The sequence below is a fragment of the Magnolia sinica genome, chromosome 18 (genome assembly GCF_029962835.1).
Source record: "Magnolia sinica isolate HGM2019 chromosome 18, MsV1, whole genome shotgun sequence".
In the NCBI taxonomy this organism is placed as follows: domain Eukaryota; kingdom Viridiplantae; phylum Streptophyta; class Magnoliopsida; order Magnoliales; family Magnoliaceae; genus Magnolia; species Magnolia sinica.
This window is the reverse complement of record NC_080590.1, coordinates 39,860,377-39,880,463: the sequence shown is the minus strand read 5'-3', so window position 1 is coordinate 39,880,463 and position 20,087 is coordinate 39,860,377. Positions and strand designations below refer to the sequence as shown.

Below are 20,087 nucleotides of genomic sequence, written 5' to 3'. Positions count from 1 at the left end.
GGAATGAGTAGCTAATTCAGTGGAACTATAAAGCAAAGGTTAACATGTTATCAATTCAGTTAAGCAGTAATGATAAAGCAATACAACAAGCATTCTCAGGTACTCTGATTAATGCAAGGATGATATGTGTTAATGATGCATGCCCTCGCCTACACTCCCTCTGTGACATCATCTCACGATCGCGGCATGCATCCCTTCCACTGTGCTCAACTCCTACGCCAAAGGCACATGCAATACAGTGCATGTACTGATTAGTTAAGTTCTTAATTAGATTTACTCATACAACAGGTTTGGAAAGCTAAAGTACCTATATTTATATCATTTACCTAAACAATGATCCATCTAGGGTCATCAATCCTAGTTAATCACATACGATAGGCAAATTATAGAGCAACGTCACCCTTGATTTAAAAGTAGTGGACAGGCAAGTTCAAGTCACTACAAAGAGGCTCGTCACCTTAGCGTAGGCCGACAGCTCGAATATAGTATTTAAACCACAGTATTCGACTCACGAGTTTAGTTTGCTCACTGGACACTACGGGAACACTCGTCGTCCCAGCGTAGGCCGATAGCTAGATCATGGTGTCCCATACCACCATGCCCGGCTCATGAGTCTTGGCGGATCGTGGTATCAAGGTTAAACGGGTTTTGCACTGGTAAGTTAGTACCTTAGATTCAAGCAATAGCGTCCATACATGGTGAGCATGCATTAGGCCAATCGGGTTACTTGACAAGCTAGACTGGTACGAGCGTACGTCGAATTGATCGACATGGAGTACGTAAGCATTCCGCGTCGCCTAACCACTATCGTCAAGCAATGTATGACTTGGATTCATCGAACGTATCCGTCGTGACTAAAACAGTTCGGCCACCGATCGTAAACCATTACCGATTGCCTGGACTACATCGTAGCCCCAATCACACTCCAAACAATAGCATTCACATGTGATAGTTAAAAATGGCATGTGACAACCAATCTAAATACAAATCTCATGTGAGCATTTCAACAAACAAATAGTACACATGTTATTATACATAGGTATTTCATCCATAAATCACACAGTAGTAAGATAGGTTACATAAAGGAAACTGTAACTATAGATAGGGGAATCGAGAATCCTATCTCAATACCCTCATTAAATACATTTCAACAAGTATTTTTTCATTCAGGCATTTTATCAAACACTTAGACTACACATATCAACTTACATGTAATATACTAGTTACAATAGGTATTATAGCAAATCCTTTCACGAGGGAGTTGTCACACGTACAACAATCATGTATCCTCAAATAACAATCATGGCAAGCACAAATCATAATTCCATATTCATACAAACATTTAAACAAATACATGGAATGCATTAAAATCTACATAGTTCATATATATATGTAATACACGGAAAATATCGCATCTAAGCATATGTGATAGCAATCAAGTCAGTCATAAATCATTAACTAATATTGAAAGCCTTGAAAATCATAACATAAACATTTATAGTCCGCACCTTCCGTCGGTAGACTCGTATTGACTTAGTTCGAATCCTACTTCTTTTACTACGGCACAACGGCTACCTGAATCAATGAAATAGGTTAGCTATTTCACCAATCCCTCTATTGAATCCCTAAAACATATTAGGGTTAGGATTTCTTACCAATAAATGGATTCGGATTCGACGGTGTAGTGATACAAGAGGGATGATTCGGCACGTGGAGCGGCGAGATCAAATCCCAGCAACTATCTCCAAATCTCTCTCACTTCTCCTCCTCTTTTCTTTCTTCTCTCTCCTAGGGTTAGAAAAATCGTATGCAATGAGAAAGGGGTGGGTTAAGGGTCTTATATAGGCCTAGAACTGGTTCAAATGGCCCCAGGGCCATGATATACTTAGGTTATAGCCAAAGAGTTGATGTTTCGGTCCATCGATTGCACAAATGATTCCTAAACAATCAAAAGATGATTTTCTTACATTCATATTTGCATATCATGCATTTATTACATTTTATTAAATACCAACTTTTTGTCACCATAGACGTTTATCACTATGTTGTCATCATATTGTATTTTACCTTAGATTATTAGGCAATGAAATGAGAGCCAAAGATATATATATATACACACACACACACACAACAACAACAACAACAACAACAGTACTAAAAACCAGAAACCAATATGAGTTGCATTTTGTAAAACAAGGTGTGTTAACAAGAGCATTCATTCAAAAAATGAATTGGCTAGAAATGCATTTTGCCCTCAGCAAGTAGTGACTTGAACACAAAAGTCGGAATGTCGAAGCCACTTCATTCAATCCAAGCATACACAGAACGAAGAAGGTGAAAGAAGAAGCCACGATGGCGTTGTCATCTAATATAGCACACTTATAGAGGCAAATTTCATGAGATCAAAGTAAAGAGGGAATTGACGTATAGTAAAAAAAATGTGATAAGGAAGCACATGGTGGCATACACCGGATATACGACATGGTAAAGCTTGTCACTAGCAAGGAACAAATGGGAACCGTATAATGAAATAAAGATGAAAGTGATTAAGAGTAGGATAGTGGTGAAGCCTGTTATTAGCTTCATCGAAAAATTATAACCAAAACCAGACTCTTGGTAAAGATAGTTAAGGATTCCGAGGAATGTCACCGTAGAGATTATAGAGAGGCACAATGCCATGAATGAAGGGAATGTGAAAATGTCGAATGCATTGTTGCCTTTGAATGTTGGTGTGGTATCTTCTATCCTGAACCCATTTGGAATTGTGGTTGTAGTTGTAAAAGCTACAGTTACAATGAGTGCTGCAATGACTAAGCACGAATTCGACATGCTATATGGATACTCGATTTAGGATGTTCATATTACATGTGCCCGAATAGGACTTGATTCCATTTCTAGGTGTTCTAATAGGGAATGAAGTAGCATGCAAGGCCATCAGAATAAGGACCACCAAAGTAAGAATGTTTGATATAGTCATACATACTCTAGGTGATGTTAAGCATGTCCTAGATCTAAAGAAAAACTTAATATCCTTGGGAGTTTTAGATACGAACAGTTGCACATTCATTGCATTAGGTGATGTAATCAAGGTTATTAGAGGTGCAACAGTGTTAATAAAGGGACAAAGGAAAAAAAAATTGTATAAGTTGATTGGGAGCATGGTTATAGGTGAGGTTGCTACCACCTCATACGTAGAAACCGGCACAAAGATGACACTAATCTATGGCATATGCGGTTAGGGCATATGAGTGAGAGGGGCATGATGAAACTCTACAAACGGAAACTATTGAAGGGAGTTGAGGCATGCAAGGTGAATTTTTGTGAGCATTGCATATATGGAACATAATAAAGGGTAAATTTCAAGGCTACTACACACACTAACAACATGGCACTAGACTATATTCATTCTAATGTCTAGGGGCTAGTGGCAGTACCATCTAAGGGAGGAGCATGATACTTTGTGAGTTTTATAGACGATTACTCGGGGAAGGTTTGGGTCTACTTCTTAAAGAACAAGTCTGGAGTGTTCGTCAAGTTCAAAGAATGGAAGGCAAAAGTAGAGAAGTAATCTGGAAAATTAGTTAAGTGTCTCAGGTCAGATAGCGGTATATAGTACAAAGAGGCAAGATTCATGGATTTTTGTGAGGAACAAGGCATCATATGACACTTCTCAATACCAGGGACCCCATAGCAGAAAGGAGTGGTAGAGAGGATGAAAGTATGTGGTTGCATGCAAGGCTGCCTAAATTTTTTAGGCAGAAGCAATGAATATAGCATGCTAGCTATATAGTAAATCGATCACCATTTTAGCGCTTGACTCCAAGGTTGCAGAGGAAGTCTGGACAGGCAATGCTGTCAATTACTCAGGGATGAGGATCTTTAGGTGTCTGGCATATATTCACATGCAAAGTGGATAAAGGTTGAAGTTGGATCCCAAATCTAGAAAGTGCATCTTTCTCATGTATGAGAAATGTGTTAAAGGCAACAAGCTTTGGGATGCAGATTCACAAAAGGTGGTCATTAGCAGCGATGTTATCTTTGATGAGGCATCAATGTTGAAGGCCAACTAGGACATTGTAGGAAAGTTGAAAAATCATGGTGAGACTGAAAAATTATTGGTGCGGGTGGAGCCAGTTGAGGTCGTTATTGAATATGATATTCAGCATGAGTAAGATACTGAGCAAGATAATTAGTAGGATACCCAAGAGAGTATAACCGAGAACATGGAGAAAAGAATCATTAGAGCCCTAGTTTGGCATGAGTTTGAGGATATGCTCTCTTTTGCATTGTTCACCCTGAGTAGAGATCCCTCCACCTTTCAAGAGGCAAAGTCTAGAAAAGATAGCGACAAGTGAATGCCAGCCATGACGAAGGAGATATAATCTCTATATATGAATTAGACATGGCAATTGGTGGAACTTTTAAAAGGTCAGAGGGTTATAGGGTGCAAGTGGGTATTTAGGAAGAAAGATGGTGAAAAGTATAAGACATAACTCATAATAAAGAGGTACTCGCAGAGGGAATGAGTATATTATAATGAGGTTTTCTCTCCAGTTGTGAAACATATCTCAATCAGGGTGCTACTAGCTATGGTAATAGAATCCAATTTGAAATTAGAGCAGCCCAATGTGAAGACGACATTACTTGATGAGAACTTGGAGGAAGTCATTTACATAAGGCAGTTTGAAGGATTCGAGGAGCTTGATAAGGAAGGACACGTGTGTAGGTTAAAGAAGTCATTATATGGGTTGAAGCATTCTTTGAGGCAGTGGTACAAGCAGTTTAATTCATACATGAATTAGATTGGGTATATCATGTGTGAGTACGATTGTTGTGTATATTACAGAATACTTGAGAATGGGTCCTACATTCTTCTGATGCTTTTACATTGATAATATGTTGATTGTTGCAAATGACAAGAAGGAGATACTCTTTCTTAAGTACTCTTGCTTAAGTCTCTATTAAGCAATGAGTTTGATATGAAGGATCTAGGCACTGCGAGGAATATCCTAGGCATGGAGATACACAGAGAGTTTGAGAAGCCCTGACTTTCTCATAAAAGGTTATGTGCAGAATGTGCTACAAAGGTTCCACATGAAAGGTGTTAAGCTAGTTAGCACACCTCCAGCTTGTCACTTCAAGTTGCCAGACAGGTCGTATCCAACTACAAAAGAAGCAATTTCAAACATGTCACCAGTGTTGTATGTGATTATAGTGGGGAGTCTCATGTATGTCATGGTTTGTACAAGGCTGGATATCTCACGGGTAGTTAGCGTGGTTAACAGATATATGACGAATCTAGGGAAGGAGCATTGGAATGTTCCCAAGTATCTCAGGGGCACAATCGATACTAGGATCATTCTTGGGGGGCATGGAGCTTCGAATGGAGTTGTATATTATTCCCCAGTTATTACATGGATTTACGAGCATGACAGTACTTAATGAAAGATTTTAATCGTGTTTTGTTGCAGGATGTAACCAGGAGCGTTGACTGAAGAAAAGTACTAAAAGGGTGGATTTGATGCTTTGAAGTCACCAAAGCAAAGTACGAACTTCAGAGGACCGACATTAAAGAATTTATACGCCAAGGCTCTGAGGAAATCAAGTCTTTCACATTAAAGAGGCCTGAAATTGGTCCAGAATGCAAGATCCATTCGGTCCAAAACTTCATACATGGCTTGGGGGCCATAAATTAACCGTACACGTCGAATTTCATCCGTTCAATCCTTGTGCAAGTGTCCCAACGGACAGATCAGCCCATAAACCCTTGATTTGGGGCCCACCTGAGTTCTGGATACGCTTCAATTTTGGACTCAACTTCGTAAATGAGGTGAAAAAAATGAATAAATGGAGCGGATTCTCTACGAACATCACAGTGGACTCCACCTGGGATCGTGCGAGTGCACAGGCGGTGCACTCCCGCGCTGCACTGGACCGAGGTCGTGGGGCTGACCAGGTGCCGCTCATTACGCAGCAGCGTCCATGAGAACCAGACGCTATGAGTTGAGTAGTGAGGCCCACCTTTCATCCAAATCATCCATCTGAACTGTCCATTGAGTCAAGAGGGAGGGCGTGATCCTCACCTAGGTGGAAGTTTCCCTAGAAGAAGCATGGAGCAGATTTCAGTCGTTCGGACGCAGAACCAACGGTCAGGTGATAATTCTGTGGGCCGCATCATCGGACGGAAAAAAATCACTCTTTCCTGACCGAAATTCTGAGAGAAATTAGGTGGACGGCTTGGATTCCTCATTTAAAACTGATTGTGGACCCCACCATCATCACAACGTAATGATTATGCGCTCTGTTTTCTCGTCCGGGAAATCCGGAACTTCCGGCCGATTGTGGGCCACTGCCTGTGATCGGATTAGTGATCCGAACCATCCAAGTGAAGCCCAGGCCAGGGTTGACCCTAGCCATAAAGACAGATCTAAAAGCAGGGACGATCAGCGTCCTAGCCAATCCCAAATGTAACTGGTTATACATAAGGCTGCGCAAAGGAGAGTCCGGTTCTTCTTGAAGTTCGAACTGCGGAAACAGGCCAGAGGGCTGCCAATCTCTCCACGGACCTAACTCCTCTTGTTGCTGCCTATAAGTAAGAGAAGAGAGAGAGAGAGAGAGAGAGACGGCTAGAGGCTTGGACGTGGAGCAGAGAGACAAGGAGATAGTAAAGTTTTTTTGTTTTCTTTACTAGTTTGGTTTTATTATGATTTTTGAGAGATCTAGTCCAATCATGTTGGGATAAACCTCTAAGCTAGGGCTAAGAGGTGAAGCTTGTAGCGTGATGGGGTGATTTTACGTTTTGGATTCATGTTTATGAACTGATGTTAATTTTAGTTTAATGAAGGGAATGTTTTTAGTTTTTAATGGTCTATTGTGACTAAAATTACAATGGGTCTGTGATAGCTTTGAGCATGTTCCTTTCCTTTTATGTTTATAACGTCAGGAAGCCCTGTTGTTCACCATCGTCTCCTGGGCATGGTCGGTTGACGGTACCCTTCCTAACCTTCATAGCATGTTGATTGGTTGGTAATTAGTTTAATTCTGTTGTTTGCTTTGTCTCCTGGGCATGGTTTGGTGATGGAATCCATTCTAATTCATATACCTTTCATCTCTTTAAAATTATATCAGAGGAAGTTCAGTTTAATTTCCATGATTTTTGAAGCAGGCATAAGATCTCCCTGATCTCTACAAGTGGATCCTCTGAATCCCTAGTTTCTTATCTCTGATTTCTCTTAAGTTTTACATTAATCTCTCACCATTATTCATCAATTTATATTTGATTTAGATTTCATCTTAGGCTAGTTCTATTTCTACCTAGTTTCAGATAACGTATAGGTTTCAGTCCCTTGGGATTCGACCTCGGTCTTACCGAGTTTATTACTACATCACAACCCTATACTTTGGGGGGCATGGAGCTTCGAATGGAGTTGTAGGGTACATGGATTCGGATTATGCAGGTGATCTAGACAATATGAGGTTCATTACTAGATATGTTTTCATATTAATAAGTACATCGGTATGTTGGAGTGTACGCTATAATCGACAATAGCGTTGTCTACAACCGAAGCAGAATACATGGCTGTGATGGAGGTGTTAAAGGATGCATTGTGGTTGAAAGGTCTGATAAAAGAACTCGAGTTGTAGCAAGATGTGATTCAATTACATTGCGATAGTCAAAGTACTATCCATCGGGTGATGAATCAGGTATATCAAGCGAGAACCAAGGACATCAACGTGAGGCTCCATAAGATATAGGAGCTCATTACTTTAGGAGAGATTTTGTTTCAGAAGATTTATATGGATGAGAATGTCGTGGACATGTTGACAACGTCAGTGATCATAGAGAAGTTCAAGCACTGCATGGGCTTGATTAATTTCACTAGCCATTGATGAGATTGGGCACCCTTGTATAAGGGTGCGAGCAGATCTGTGTTCCATTTCACTAGCCATTGATGAGATTGGGCACCCTTGCATAAGGGTGCAGGTGGATCTGTATTCCAAGTGGAGAATGTAGGGAGTGGTCTACACTCAAGGTGGAGGTTGTACGGGAAGTCTTCAGGGTGACTCGGTAGAATGCAAATCAAGGTGAAGATTGTTGTGCAGGATGCCTTAGATTCTGCCAATCTACCATGTAAAGATGTCCTGGTTCGACTCAACCGAAGTCTGATTTGGTTCGATAAAAAAAATTGTTGGATTCTTAGGTTGCATGTTGTGATGATTTGTACTTTTTTTATTTAATCAAAAGGTGCAATTGAGTTGGTTCAGTCTAACTGAATGTTACATTCAGTCCAACTCTACATGTTACAACAAAAATCAAGGTATTTAAGTTTGATCACGATAAGGGCTAGTTAAGACGAGTGTTTTCTCTCTACGGGCAAAGGTTTGTGAGGTGAAAGGGGTTCTAAATACTTGTAAGGGCTTGGGAAGGGTTTTTCTCAAGGGTTTGTGCATCGCAAAGGGAGATCGGGTGCTTTTGTAATCGAAGAAAGTAATATGCTGAATGGAGCGCTAACAATGAAATGGTTATGTCATTGCTAATAAACTCTATGGAGCCAGACATCCATCCGCTCGAGTCTCAAGTTTCTAAACTCGGCAAAACTAATTTGGGATCATGTTGCACAACTGTATACAAAAAGCCATGATTCCCCAATTTCTCAATTGAAGCGGCACCTTGCTATGTTTAAGCAAGGGGATCTTTCTGTTACATCATACTACAATGCATTAATGACCTCGTGGGAAGAGCTGGCTTTCTATTAACCCATTCCAGTGTGTACATGCACAATGACTTCTAGGTGCGGGTTGATCTGAGTTTGTTAAGGTGTCTGAATCTCAACATATCCAATTATTAGGTGGGACACATGAATTTAGAGGTCTTGGGGCTGTTATACATTGCCTTTATTTATGGTGTGGCCTAATGATTGGATTAGCTGGTACTTTTTTTTTTGTTGTTGATAATGGCTTGGTAAACCTATTGGACATATTCGATAGTATACATGCGACGTGAGACCCCAATGTTCAAGTTTAACATGTTTTATTTTTTTTTGACAATTTGGCTTTATAATCTTTGATAGTTTTTTTTTTTTTCTTCTTCCTGGTACATAGTTTTTGGACTCATAGACAGCTTTTAGGTGCATACACAATTCACAAGCATTGAAATTTAATTTAAGATTTTGAAATTTCTACCCATATATATATATATATATATATATATATATATATATATATATATATATATAAAAGTCAAGATAGGCACCCTAAGAGCTATTTGAATTGTCAAACAACTAGTTGCTTTGAAAGCTCGAGTTGTTGGAGGATGGTGTATCAATCTATATCAAGGGACTTAACAGCCCAACACGCCCTGCATGTGTGGGATGGAACTCTACACCAGAACTACTGGGCAAGGGTGGAGGGATACTCACACCATAAACAGGCTAGGTTCTTGGCCCCCCGTGGGAGAATATATTACCAAGGCATATTTGTTGCTCCCAGGATTTGAACACAAGACCTTTCGCTCTAATACCTTGTCAAAAAACTACTTTCTCTAAAAGCTCAGAGTTGGTATTAGAAAATGCGTTTAACATTTAGTTAACCCCCTCGAATTCGGGATATGAGTCTTCGTACCTGATGCCGGGTTTTGGGGCATTGCATATATTCTAGTGGCATAGGTATAACATACATACACTAGATGTGGTACAACTGTGATGGTAACCAAATGGACAACATGGATTTCTAATGCATACATTGGGAGTGTGTGCAGCAGCAAGCCAGGGCCCACACCTCATCATGGGCTGCCAAAACATATGTATGACATGGGTACAACATACATAAAGTGACTCCCACATGGTTGGCCCTAGTTGACCTGGAAAGTGTGCAAAACATGCTGTCCGTGGACAACAGGTCTGGCCAATGGGCCCAAAGAAGGTTTCAATAATAGCTGTCCAACTACATTGTCTCCTGGTGTGTGGTCCACTACTTGACAAAGTAGATAAAAGACATACATTGCTCTATTAAGTCTATGATTGTTGCACAAAAATTAGGACCAATTAGATATCCATGGACCCCACAAATCTAGTCCGTTCAGAAGAGTATCAATGCTTATTACTGTACTCGACAACAAACTTAATCGGGATTGCATTAATCAATGAAGGTGTTAGATAGATTAGATTTATCCCAAATTTGGTACAAAAATGCTCTATCAAATATAATATTATTATACAAAATTTGAGACCAATTGGATATTTGTGGATCCCATAAATCTTGTTTGTTTAGAAGAATATTGATGCTAACCACTGCACTAGAAAACAAACTTGTTCATCATTACATTAATCAAATGAAGGGTTTAGACAGATAGATTGACCCAAGATTTGGTACAAACATGTTTTATCAAATATGGTATCATCATACAAAAATTGGGAGCAATTAGATATCTATGAACCCCACAAATTTGGTATGTTCAGAAGGGTATTAGTGCCGACATTGCATTGGACAACGAATTGGTCCAAATTTCATAGATAAGATAGAGTAGTAAAACAAATTGGATTGATCCTAAATTTGGTACATAAATGGTCCATCAAATCTACTATCATCACACAAATTTTGGGATCTATCAGATATCTATAGGCCCCATAAATCTAGTCCGTCTAGAAAGGTATTAGTGCTGACCATTGCACTGGATAGATTTGATATACAACACATTGTACTAAGATGGCCCCCTCCTTGGATAATTTTCAATGGTGGATCCACTCCCATTGTTTCCATAAATGGATGACCCACTTAGGTGTGCTTTTTGGGCCACCAAAACATCACCATATTTGCATGACGAGGCCCACTTTAATGCACATTTAAGATATGAAGATAAAAAGAAGAAGAAGAATGAACCATCTGCTATCCTTCTTGGACAACAAGGATAAAACACATACATCATAGTTGGTCTCATGACTTGTGGCCCACTTGTTGTCCTTCCTCGATAGCAAGGATAAAAAAAAATACATACATCATGGGGTCCTAGGGGTTGTGGGCCCCACTCCTTTGTATGAAGGAGGAAAAGAAGAAAAAAATAAGGGAAAAGATGGTGATGACCCACCTGATGGATTGATGAGAAAGCCTAGATGATGAGGTCCTCCCTTGGCTAGATGGGCCACACCTTGGCCTCTCTCTCTCTCTCTCTCTCTCTCTCTCTCTCTCTCTCTCTCTCTCTCTTTATGTTGTTGGATTTTTTGCTAAGTAGTGAAAGGGAAAGTGCAAGAGAGATAGCCTACTCTTTTATAGAAAATGGGGCTGATGTAGAGCTTATGTGACACTTTTTGAACCTATTAGTGCTAAAGGGAAGGTATAGATGTGTTATATGGAGTGAACGGTGGATAGTGAGGTGGATGGACTCTGGGCATTTATTGGCCATGATAGATGGTGTCTTGACATGCATTGGTAGTTGTAGGGGTGTACACGAACTGAGCTAGCTCGGTTGGCTCGCTCGACTCGACTCGAAAAAGCTCGACTTAACTCGGTTCGAAGCTGAGTTCGAACCGAGTCGAGTTGATTTTTGGAGCTCAAAAATGAGTTCGAGCTTGCCCCAACTCGACTCGACTCGGATCGAATCCAGCTCGAACTCGGCTCAACTCGATTTCATTAGGCTCGACTCGGTGTAGGGGTATATATACCCTTCAAAAAAAAAAAAAACCCTACCTTTACTCCTTTTCCCTCATTCGACCGCACGAACCCTTACCCCTTTGGCCCTTTCCCTTACTCGGTGCCCCTAAACCCTAACCGGAGCTCGAGCTCCCCTCTTCCGGTCTTCTTCCCTCTCTCTCTAGTCTCTCCCTCCTATCTCAGGTTCTCACCTTGGTCTTCCTCTCCTAAACCCTAATCCGAGCTCGAGCAATGCTCACCAAGTGTTTGATTAAATGACCCAACGAAGTGTGACTGGTGGCAAGGAAGGTATGTACATGAAACAAATACCCATTTTTTCTTGGTTTTTATGTTGCTCAGAAGGTGTTTGATAAAATACATGTAAAACCATTATCACTGTTTTACAAACAATGAGATTTTGAAGGTGTAGTTCGGGTGTTTGTGGAAATGCTGCACAGGCGAACTCAACTCAATCTTGGCTCGAACTCGCTCGAGTCGCTGACCGAACCGAGCCGAGCTAGCCAGTCAGGCTCGAGGACTGAGCCGAGCCGATTTTGAGCTGAGGTCAGCTAGCGGCGGAGCCGAGTTGAGTTGAGGCCAACTCAACTTGGTTTGACTCGATGTACACCCCTAGGTAGTTGGAATGGTGGAAAGTGATTATGATGTAACGTGGATAGATGATGTGTTGGGATTGGCTGGTGTGGGTGATGTGAAACTCAAAATGGCATGCATTGAATGCATGAGATGGGTAATGTGTTAATAAACATGAGATGAGTAATGATTAGTTTCAAAAGGTACCACGGAAATTTTATTACTTTGTGTTTGCATAATACTATTTTGTCTTGTGTTGGTCCGAAGTGGTGTAGAATTCTAGGTTCTAGAAGGTGGGCTTTAGCTCACATGGGCCTAAGCTCAATGGACCTAGCCCAATAACGGTTGCTTATTCTATAAGTAGGGTGCTCTCACGCCTTAACCGTCTATCTCATTGAAGCACGGTGAATAATACTAAGTTTGGAACGACCGCGCGGTCAATATGTTGGGAGTTTCGGGTCCAACGGACTCCGATCATCTGGAAACTTGTACTATATCAACGGGAGCTACTGCCTGCTAACCGTGCCTATGCCAAACGAGACACGTATACAACCAGAAAGAGATACGAAAAACCGAGGTCCTACACCTCCACTTCTATGAAAGTGTCTTGGACATCCACTTCTATGAAAGTGTCTTGGATGGTAGCTTGGATGTTCTTAGAGGATTTGGAGTGATATACGGCAGCGATGGCATAGCTTCAGTTTTCGAGATGGGCAAGCCATCACACGTTGCGGTATGAATGGTCCGGATGATCCACCAAACTTTCATATGCCATCCAATCCAATCATATGAAGTACTACATCGGGATAAATGGATCCTCGAAAATCAGGACATTACAAGGCTCATGTGGGCCACACCACATGAATTTGGAGTTTTTAAGAATAAATTTACACTGTTTTCTATTGTGTGGCCCACCTATGTTTTGTATTCGATTGATCCATGGCTAGAGCGTGACTCTCTGAACCTGACGTACGGGGTGGATCGGAAGCATTCTTGTCCCACGTGGAGTTCAGTTTGCGCAACCTGGCGTGCCCGCGCAAGTCAGGCTCGCGCAGTCCCGGTTCGACGGTCATCTGTTAATTCATCTGCAACAGTTAAAAAAAAAAAGAAAAAGAAAAAGAGAAAAAAAAAAAAAAAAAAGAAGCAATACCTCGAATCCTCTCTCTACACAAATGGAGATATGGAGAATCTCACTGTTCTCACATCATTTCATGAAACGCTCGTGTAGAAGCCTTTTCGGTCGGCTATCTGGATTCGAATCCGAGATTTCAAACCCGCGTTCAAGTTTAGGTAAGTTCTCTCGATTCAATTCCCAACCGATTAAAAAAAGGGCTTATTATTTTTCTTTTTGGAAATTAGTCATGTGAATTGTGAAACGGAAATGATTGGGTAGGAATCAGGCTATCCTAGACGTACTCTTGATGAACTTTAAATTGATGATGGCAAAGGTTAGTAGCTAACGGTCAAAATTTGGCGGGAAAAAAATTACGGGTAGGTTTGCCATGATCAGTGTGGTTTCTGAACTGTTAGCCATCCACGGTAGGGTCCACTGGATGGATGGTTTGGATTCACAGTTCCCCTGTAACAGGTGTGGTGGAAGGTATGTTGTTAGGGAAGTTCGGTAGGAATGCCTATTGAATGATTTCCTGGTATGAGATATCCTATATAGAATTTTATGGTTTATCTCTGAATGATCTTGTGTAGTGGTGAAAACCAGGAACTCACCATCACCAATGCAGGAAACGAGCTGAGCTCCCCCTTGCGGAATCACATGACTGTGTGTGGGCGATCATATGAAGACAATGTGAAATATCCATTACCATAAATTTTGGCATACCTAAAATAAGTAGAGAAAGAGACGATATATGCAGTTCATCACATTGTGTTTACATCCATGGGAAATCATCGGCAAATCATTCCACCATAATATAAGGGGAGTACAATGCTAGGATTTGTGGAGCCTGATCATTAGAGATGTACTTTTCATCTAGTCAGCACTGTCGCGGGTCAAGCTCTATGCCGAGCTCGCTGGAGGTCACAAGTGGCGGCACCCCATTACTTGGGGTCTCGAGGCGTAGCTCCTGCTGGTTGTAATACAGAGATGCAACAATGAAAAATAAGATATTGAAATAAAGAGGAATAGAGAATTTATCTAGAGAGCTGAAGCATGTTTAGACGCCGTCTTAAAGATAGATTTTCCCCCATAAGGAAGGTCCTTGATGCATTGAGTTCCAACAATTCTGCCCCTGGGATACAACAACTCTCCTCAAGTGGATGAACGGTTAGGATCTAGTGCACACTCTATCTCAACCTTGCGAATCCAAGCTTGTTCAAAAGTTTGGCCAATAAAGATTGTAGTGAGAATCAGAAAGAAAATGAGAGGAGGAGCAGAAAGATTTTTGTATGTTTTCTGAGAAGAAGGAAGTTGAACTTATAGAGCTCACCAGACAGGTGTTGGGCTCTAGGAGCATGAGGACGACGCATTAAATGCATGTCGGCACATGTGACTCATTAATTATTATGTCGGTATATGGCGGCTCTTTGTCCTTATGTGCATGGGAGTGCCATTATTGCCAAAACCAAAGAAGAGTCTGATCAAAGACACACCGCACCGCACCGCACTATGCCGCACCTTGTCATGACCACGACTATGGCCACGGCCCGCGCGTGTGTGTGAGGTTGCACCCATTGCACTCTCTTGGTTCTCAATACAAATATAAGTGGAGGATTCTAATATAAGGCATTAGTTTCCTAATGTGGGACTAAAATAACAAAGAGAAAAACAAGATGTGGAAAACCTAATTTTTCTTAAAATTTAAATCCCATATCTTCCTAACAGCTCCCGCCCGGAGGGCACTTTTGTAATTTCACATATATTCTATTGTGAGAAAGAGAGAGATGTGGTTGTATTGCTTCTTCATTTTTTTGCCTTTGAGCTTAGTGGATCAGTATGAATATGTGGACGTACCTAAAGGGAACTACGTAAATCTGTGTTGTGGTTTGCATCTTCTTTTTGTTTTCTTTATGATTTCGATATTGTTGTGTGTGTGTGGTTGAGAATAGTTCCTTCTCCCAACAACAAGACACAAGAAAAGCATTTGCTCACACACAATGTACAAGCATAAACATCTCGCACATCTTCTCAAACACCAAGAGAACCTCTGGGAAAATATCCCACCTCTTCTTTCCACCTTGTAGATCCATGAGAAGAATTCCTTGGAGAATGCTCTCCCCTTGGGAGAAACTCTCTCCTCTCCATCTTGCGAGCACAAGGAAAAATCCTCTGGGCTCTAAAGAGAACAACATCTCTCTAGATTTTATGATATGCCCTAACTTGGATAGATGAGTGAAAAGACATTTGGCCCTCGGGAAAATGCCCCTCACTTAAAGCCAAAGTAATGGGCCATTAACCTAAACAATCTCCACTTTAATAGGACATCACTGCTTTTCTTCCTACGAATACATCCCTTGAAAATTCATGGAAACACCGCCATTCTCCACTAAAAACATCTGATCTTCTCCTTTCCACAACTAACACCATAATAGAACTGCCTTTTTGTGACTACATTGTCATAGGAAAAATGGCGAGCACCTTGTCGATCTTCTCCTTTCCACGACTAGCCCTTTATGAGAGAACTACCTTTCCATGGCTACACAATCATATGCAAAAACATTGAACACCTTATAAGGTTTCGATTTAAGAATGGTGAGCACCTTTCAATACATACAAAAAAAAAATATATATATATATATATATATATATATATATATTTCGATTTAAGAATTACAAAGCAACTCAAGAAACAAAAGAAAGAGAACAATCTCCTAGAACTAAAGAGTTCGAAGTCCAATTCGTTACATCTAGCTTTGCCCACCTTAAAGTCCTTTGCCGCTACTCCATTGTAGTTGTGAAAACATTGGTCATTCCTCTCCGCCCATAATGCCCAAAGATCGACTAATAACGCCAATCTCCATAACTTCCACCCTTTTTTCCCAACCCCTTCTTTGTGCTAAGAGAGCAAGAACCCCTCAATTGACTTCGGTATCACCCATGACAATCCAAAGGAACATAAGAATTTCTCCCAAAAACTCTGTAGTGAAGGAGCAGTGAATGAAAAAGGTTCTTTACTGACTCTTGATTAAACATACAAAGGAGGCAAACATTGTTGAACATTACCTTCCTCTTTTGCAAATTATTAACCAAAAGCACCTTCTTCCTACCCACCAACCATGCCAATGTTGCAACCTTAGGGGGAACCCAATGGGACCATGGGAAAGAGGTGTTCGCTTTTTCATCACTTGATGAAGACCGATGAAGCAAACCATAAAGGACCAAATTGAGTATTGCCTAACATCCCCTTGAAACACCGAATGATCTTCCTTATTCACCTTAGATGCTTTAACTTCGTAGAACAAGTGATTATCATTGACAAATTAAAGGTGGAAAATTTGAAAATCCCTTTTGTCCACCTTGAATCCACTTAAAGTGCCACTATTAACCCCTTGTCTGGCAGCTTGCGTAGGGTATCCACAACCACCACAAATAAGAAAGGTGACAACTGATCCCCATGACTGAGACCTCTAGAAGATTTAAAGAACCCATTGGGTGACCCATTGACTAGAATTGAGAACCTTGCCAACTTGATACATGCTTGGATCCACTCCCTCCCTCTCACACTGCAACCAATTCAACCCAACACGTAGTATAAGAAGTCCCACTTAACATGATTGTACGCTTTTCTTGTCGATCTTGCAAACAATACCTTTTTTGCATTCCTTGCAATGGGCATCAATGCTCTAGTGAGCGATCAATATGCTATCCAAAATTTGTCTACACTCCACAAATGCCCCTTGATTCGAGCCCTGGAAATGACATGCTTGAGAGTTGATTGTAACTTGGTGGCCAAGATTTTTGCAAGAGTTTTGTAAGGAGCTAGGCTTGAAATCCTTCAAACATTCTGCTTCCTCTTTCTTCAATATTAAGGCAATGAACGAGGCACCCAAGCCAACTATTATTGAAGAATTTGATGATGAAGCCTATCACATCCTCTTTCACCAACTCCCTAAAAATCTGGAAAAAACGCCAAGGGAAACCCATCTGGCCTCGGCGCCATGTCCCTCCCCAAAGCATCCACTATTGCCTTTACCTCCTTGGAGACCGGTTTCTCAAGGACATCTCTGCCTCTTTAGCAGGAATCGTCAGGAAAGTAAGATTATCAAGTCTCGGCCTATCCTACCATTCCTAAAAAAGGATGTGTTCATAGAATCAAACTATAGCATCACAAACCTTCGATGTTTCTGCCAACCTTACCCCCTCTACCACCACACTGTGAATCTTGTTATTTCATGCCCTTACGCTAGTTATCTCATGGAAGAACCTTGTGTTACTATCTCCCTCCTTAATACATGTGGCTCTAGACCGCTGCTTCGATTTGATTTCTTCTTTCTTTAGGGGGTTTTTTGTATTCAAGAGAAAGAGAATCCCTCATAGCTTTCTCATCCTTCGAGAGCTCCATCCCCTCTTCCTTGACATCAAGTGCTTGGATTTCACTAAGAATAACTCCCATCTCTTGATCCCGACTCATGAGCACCTCCTTTTACCACCGGCTGAGCTTGCCTTTGAGAAGCTTCAAATTTTGGAATAATGTAAATTGGGGTGACCTACCACCACGAAAGAGGCCTACCACTCTCTCATCAACTCAGTAAATCCACCCACTTCAAGCCATGACAACTTGAATCTAAATGGCCTAGGTCCCCAATTGTCCTGGTTTACCTCCAAAATCGGGCAATGGTCTGATGTTGGCCTCAGAAAGCCACGATGCCTCACAAGGGGAAATCTTTCCATCCATTCCGAAGACTAAAAAAATCGATCCAGCTTCGGCCTGACATTCCCATCTTGCCCATTTGACTAATTTGACCAAGAAAACTTATGTCTTCCATTGGCAGGTCAACGAGCTCATTCCTTTGTACCCACTCCAAGAAGTCTCTCATGCTATGGGTGATACAACCACCTGAAGATTTTTCAAAGGAGAACCTAATGAAATTAAAGTCTCCCCACCATGCACCACGACAACTCCCATTTCCCAAAAAGTTGCATCCAAGTCTTCCCATAAAAGAGTTGTTGGCTTGGCGCAATTGGGCCATACACCGCAATGAAAGCCCACAGAAACCTCGAAGCCACATCCTTGAGGACTAAATTGAATATTGGCCACACCACCATTCTTCCTTCGACTGGGTGTTGGCGTCCCAAATCACCACCACACCTCCAGCCACATCTTTAGCATCCAATGCCACCCAATCTTTCATCTTCCCGCCCCATAATGTGCCAACAACCTTTTGATTCAAATGGTGCATTTTAGTCTCTTGCAACGTGACAATCTATGCTCTATTATGCTTGCAAATGTCCTCTTCTCCCCACTTTTATATGCAAATCCTACCTCATAGTTAATTGAGTAAACAAGGCCTTTCAGTTCCCTTCTCCCTTTTGTTGCCCTGAGCATTCGATCTGTCTAAAGGCCTGAACTTTTTGGTAATCCCTCTCTTCAACAAACTGGAACAAAGCTAAATAAATTTCCTCATACTCCCTGAACATCACTCCTACCTACCTCTCCACATGCCCCATTGCATCCCTTATCTAGCACATACCCTTCGCCATTGGAATGTGACTATCTTCCTCTCTGATGAGTTTTTAACTCAGATGCCATAGCCCTCTCTGAACGCTAAACCTCCTCGTCACTTTTTTTTTTTTTGAAAGGTAATATTACCAGGGATTGAACCCTGGATCACTTACACACGTTACACAGTCTCTGCTAGTTCATCTAACGAGTGGGAGACAAACCTCCTCATTACTGCACATTGAGGTTTGTAAAGGTGAGATATCTAAAGCTATAATAGGCATATCTTCAATGAGGAGAGGCTCCACCAGCTCTGCTTCCCCCGCACTCTAGTCATCTTGAATAGCAATGCCTTCCTAGTTGACCTCGCATGCTGCCCTCACTTCCTTGGATGTGTCACTTGTGACCATCTCTCTGATTCCTGCCTTCAACGAAGAGACTCTTTGAAAGAGTGGATGCTTCAATTTTCTCCCTTCCCCCAAGCTCATCTGGAATAGAGAGACAAATCGGCCCCAATTGACCTTAGCTCACACGTTTCATTGCTTAAGTTATCATGCACACGTGTCCTTAGCAGGGGAGAGATCACATGTAAAACCACCAATGCATGAGCCGACAATGTCACCCTTAGAGCCATCGACCTTGACACGTGTCTTCCCCCTCTTCCCTAGTGCTCCATCTGTTGCACCCTTCAGACATTTGGCTTCCATTGATTCTCTTAGCTCCTCGGCATTGTTAAGAGATGGGACACATGTCCCACTTGAATTAAAATTTGTGCTACCCTCTATCTCCTTTATACATGTGTCCTCCTTTGATGACGCTTCTCCCTTGTTGCTATCAAGCGGTAGGACACTTGGCACTCTTCCACCTGACACATTTCCACCTTTCCCTGCCCATCAATCGGCGTCCTATGCGTGTCATACCTAACCAACCTAATTGTACATCTTCATCCTCATTCCTAACGCTTCCTCCTCTTTGCTTCACCTTTGACCTAACACCACCCTTACTACCAACTACCAGACAATGGAGGTTGGCGTCGCTTGGCTCTTACCTAAACAACACGACCACTTTGACATCGCTGACAACTATAGACACCATCTTCGGTATCAGTAACAATTTCTTCTTCTGAATGTAAATTCTCGTAGCAAGAGTTCCGCACACCCCTAATGCAGGGGCATTTTCATACTGGGCTCGAGTGGGGTTGCCTATGGGATGTAGGGTCACACTCGGGGTGGGCCGGGCCCATGGGGGAGGTCTCGT

The 20,087-nt window shown here is 41.5% G+C and overlaps 1 protein-coding gene across 3 annotated transcripts in view; it reads left to right on the top strand.

The window, feature by feature from the left end:
* The first annotated feature begins 13,183 nt into the window (after positions 1–13,183).
* LOC131233918 (D-2-hydroxyglutarate dehydrogenase, mitochondrial) overlaps positions 13,184–20,087 on the top strand; it is a 64,258-nt gene continuing 57,354 nt past the window's right edge. Inside the window, exon 1 of one of the 3 annotated variants that reach the window (XM_058230777.1) lies at positions 13,184–13,506. In XM_058230777.1, the coding sequence (XP_058086760.1) occupies positions 13,389–13,506 (118 nt within the window). In that variant the 5' untranslated portion in view covers positions 13,184–13,388. The remainder of the gene's footprint in view (positions 13,507–20,087) is intronic. The other 2 variants (XM_058230776.1, XM_058230775.1) reach the window with 2 other exon arrangements.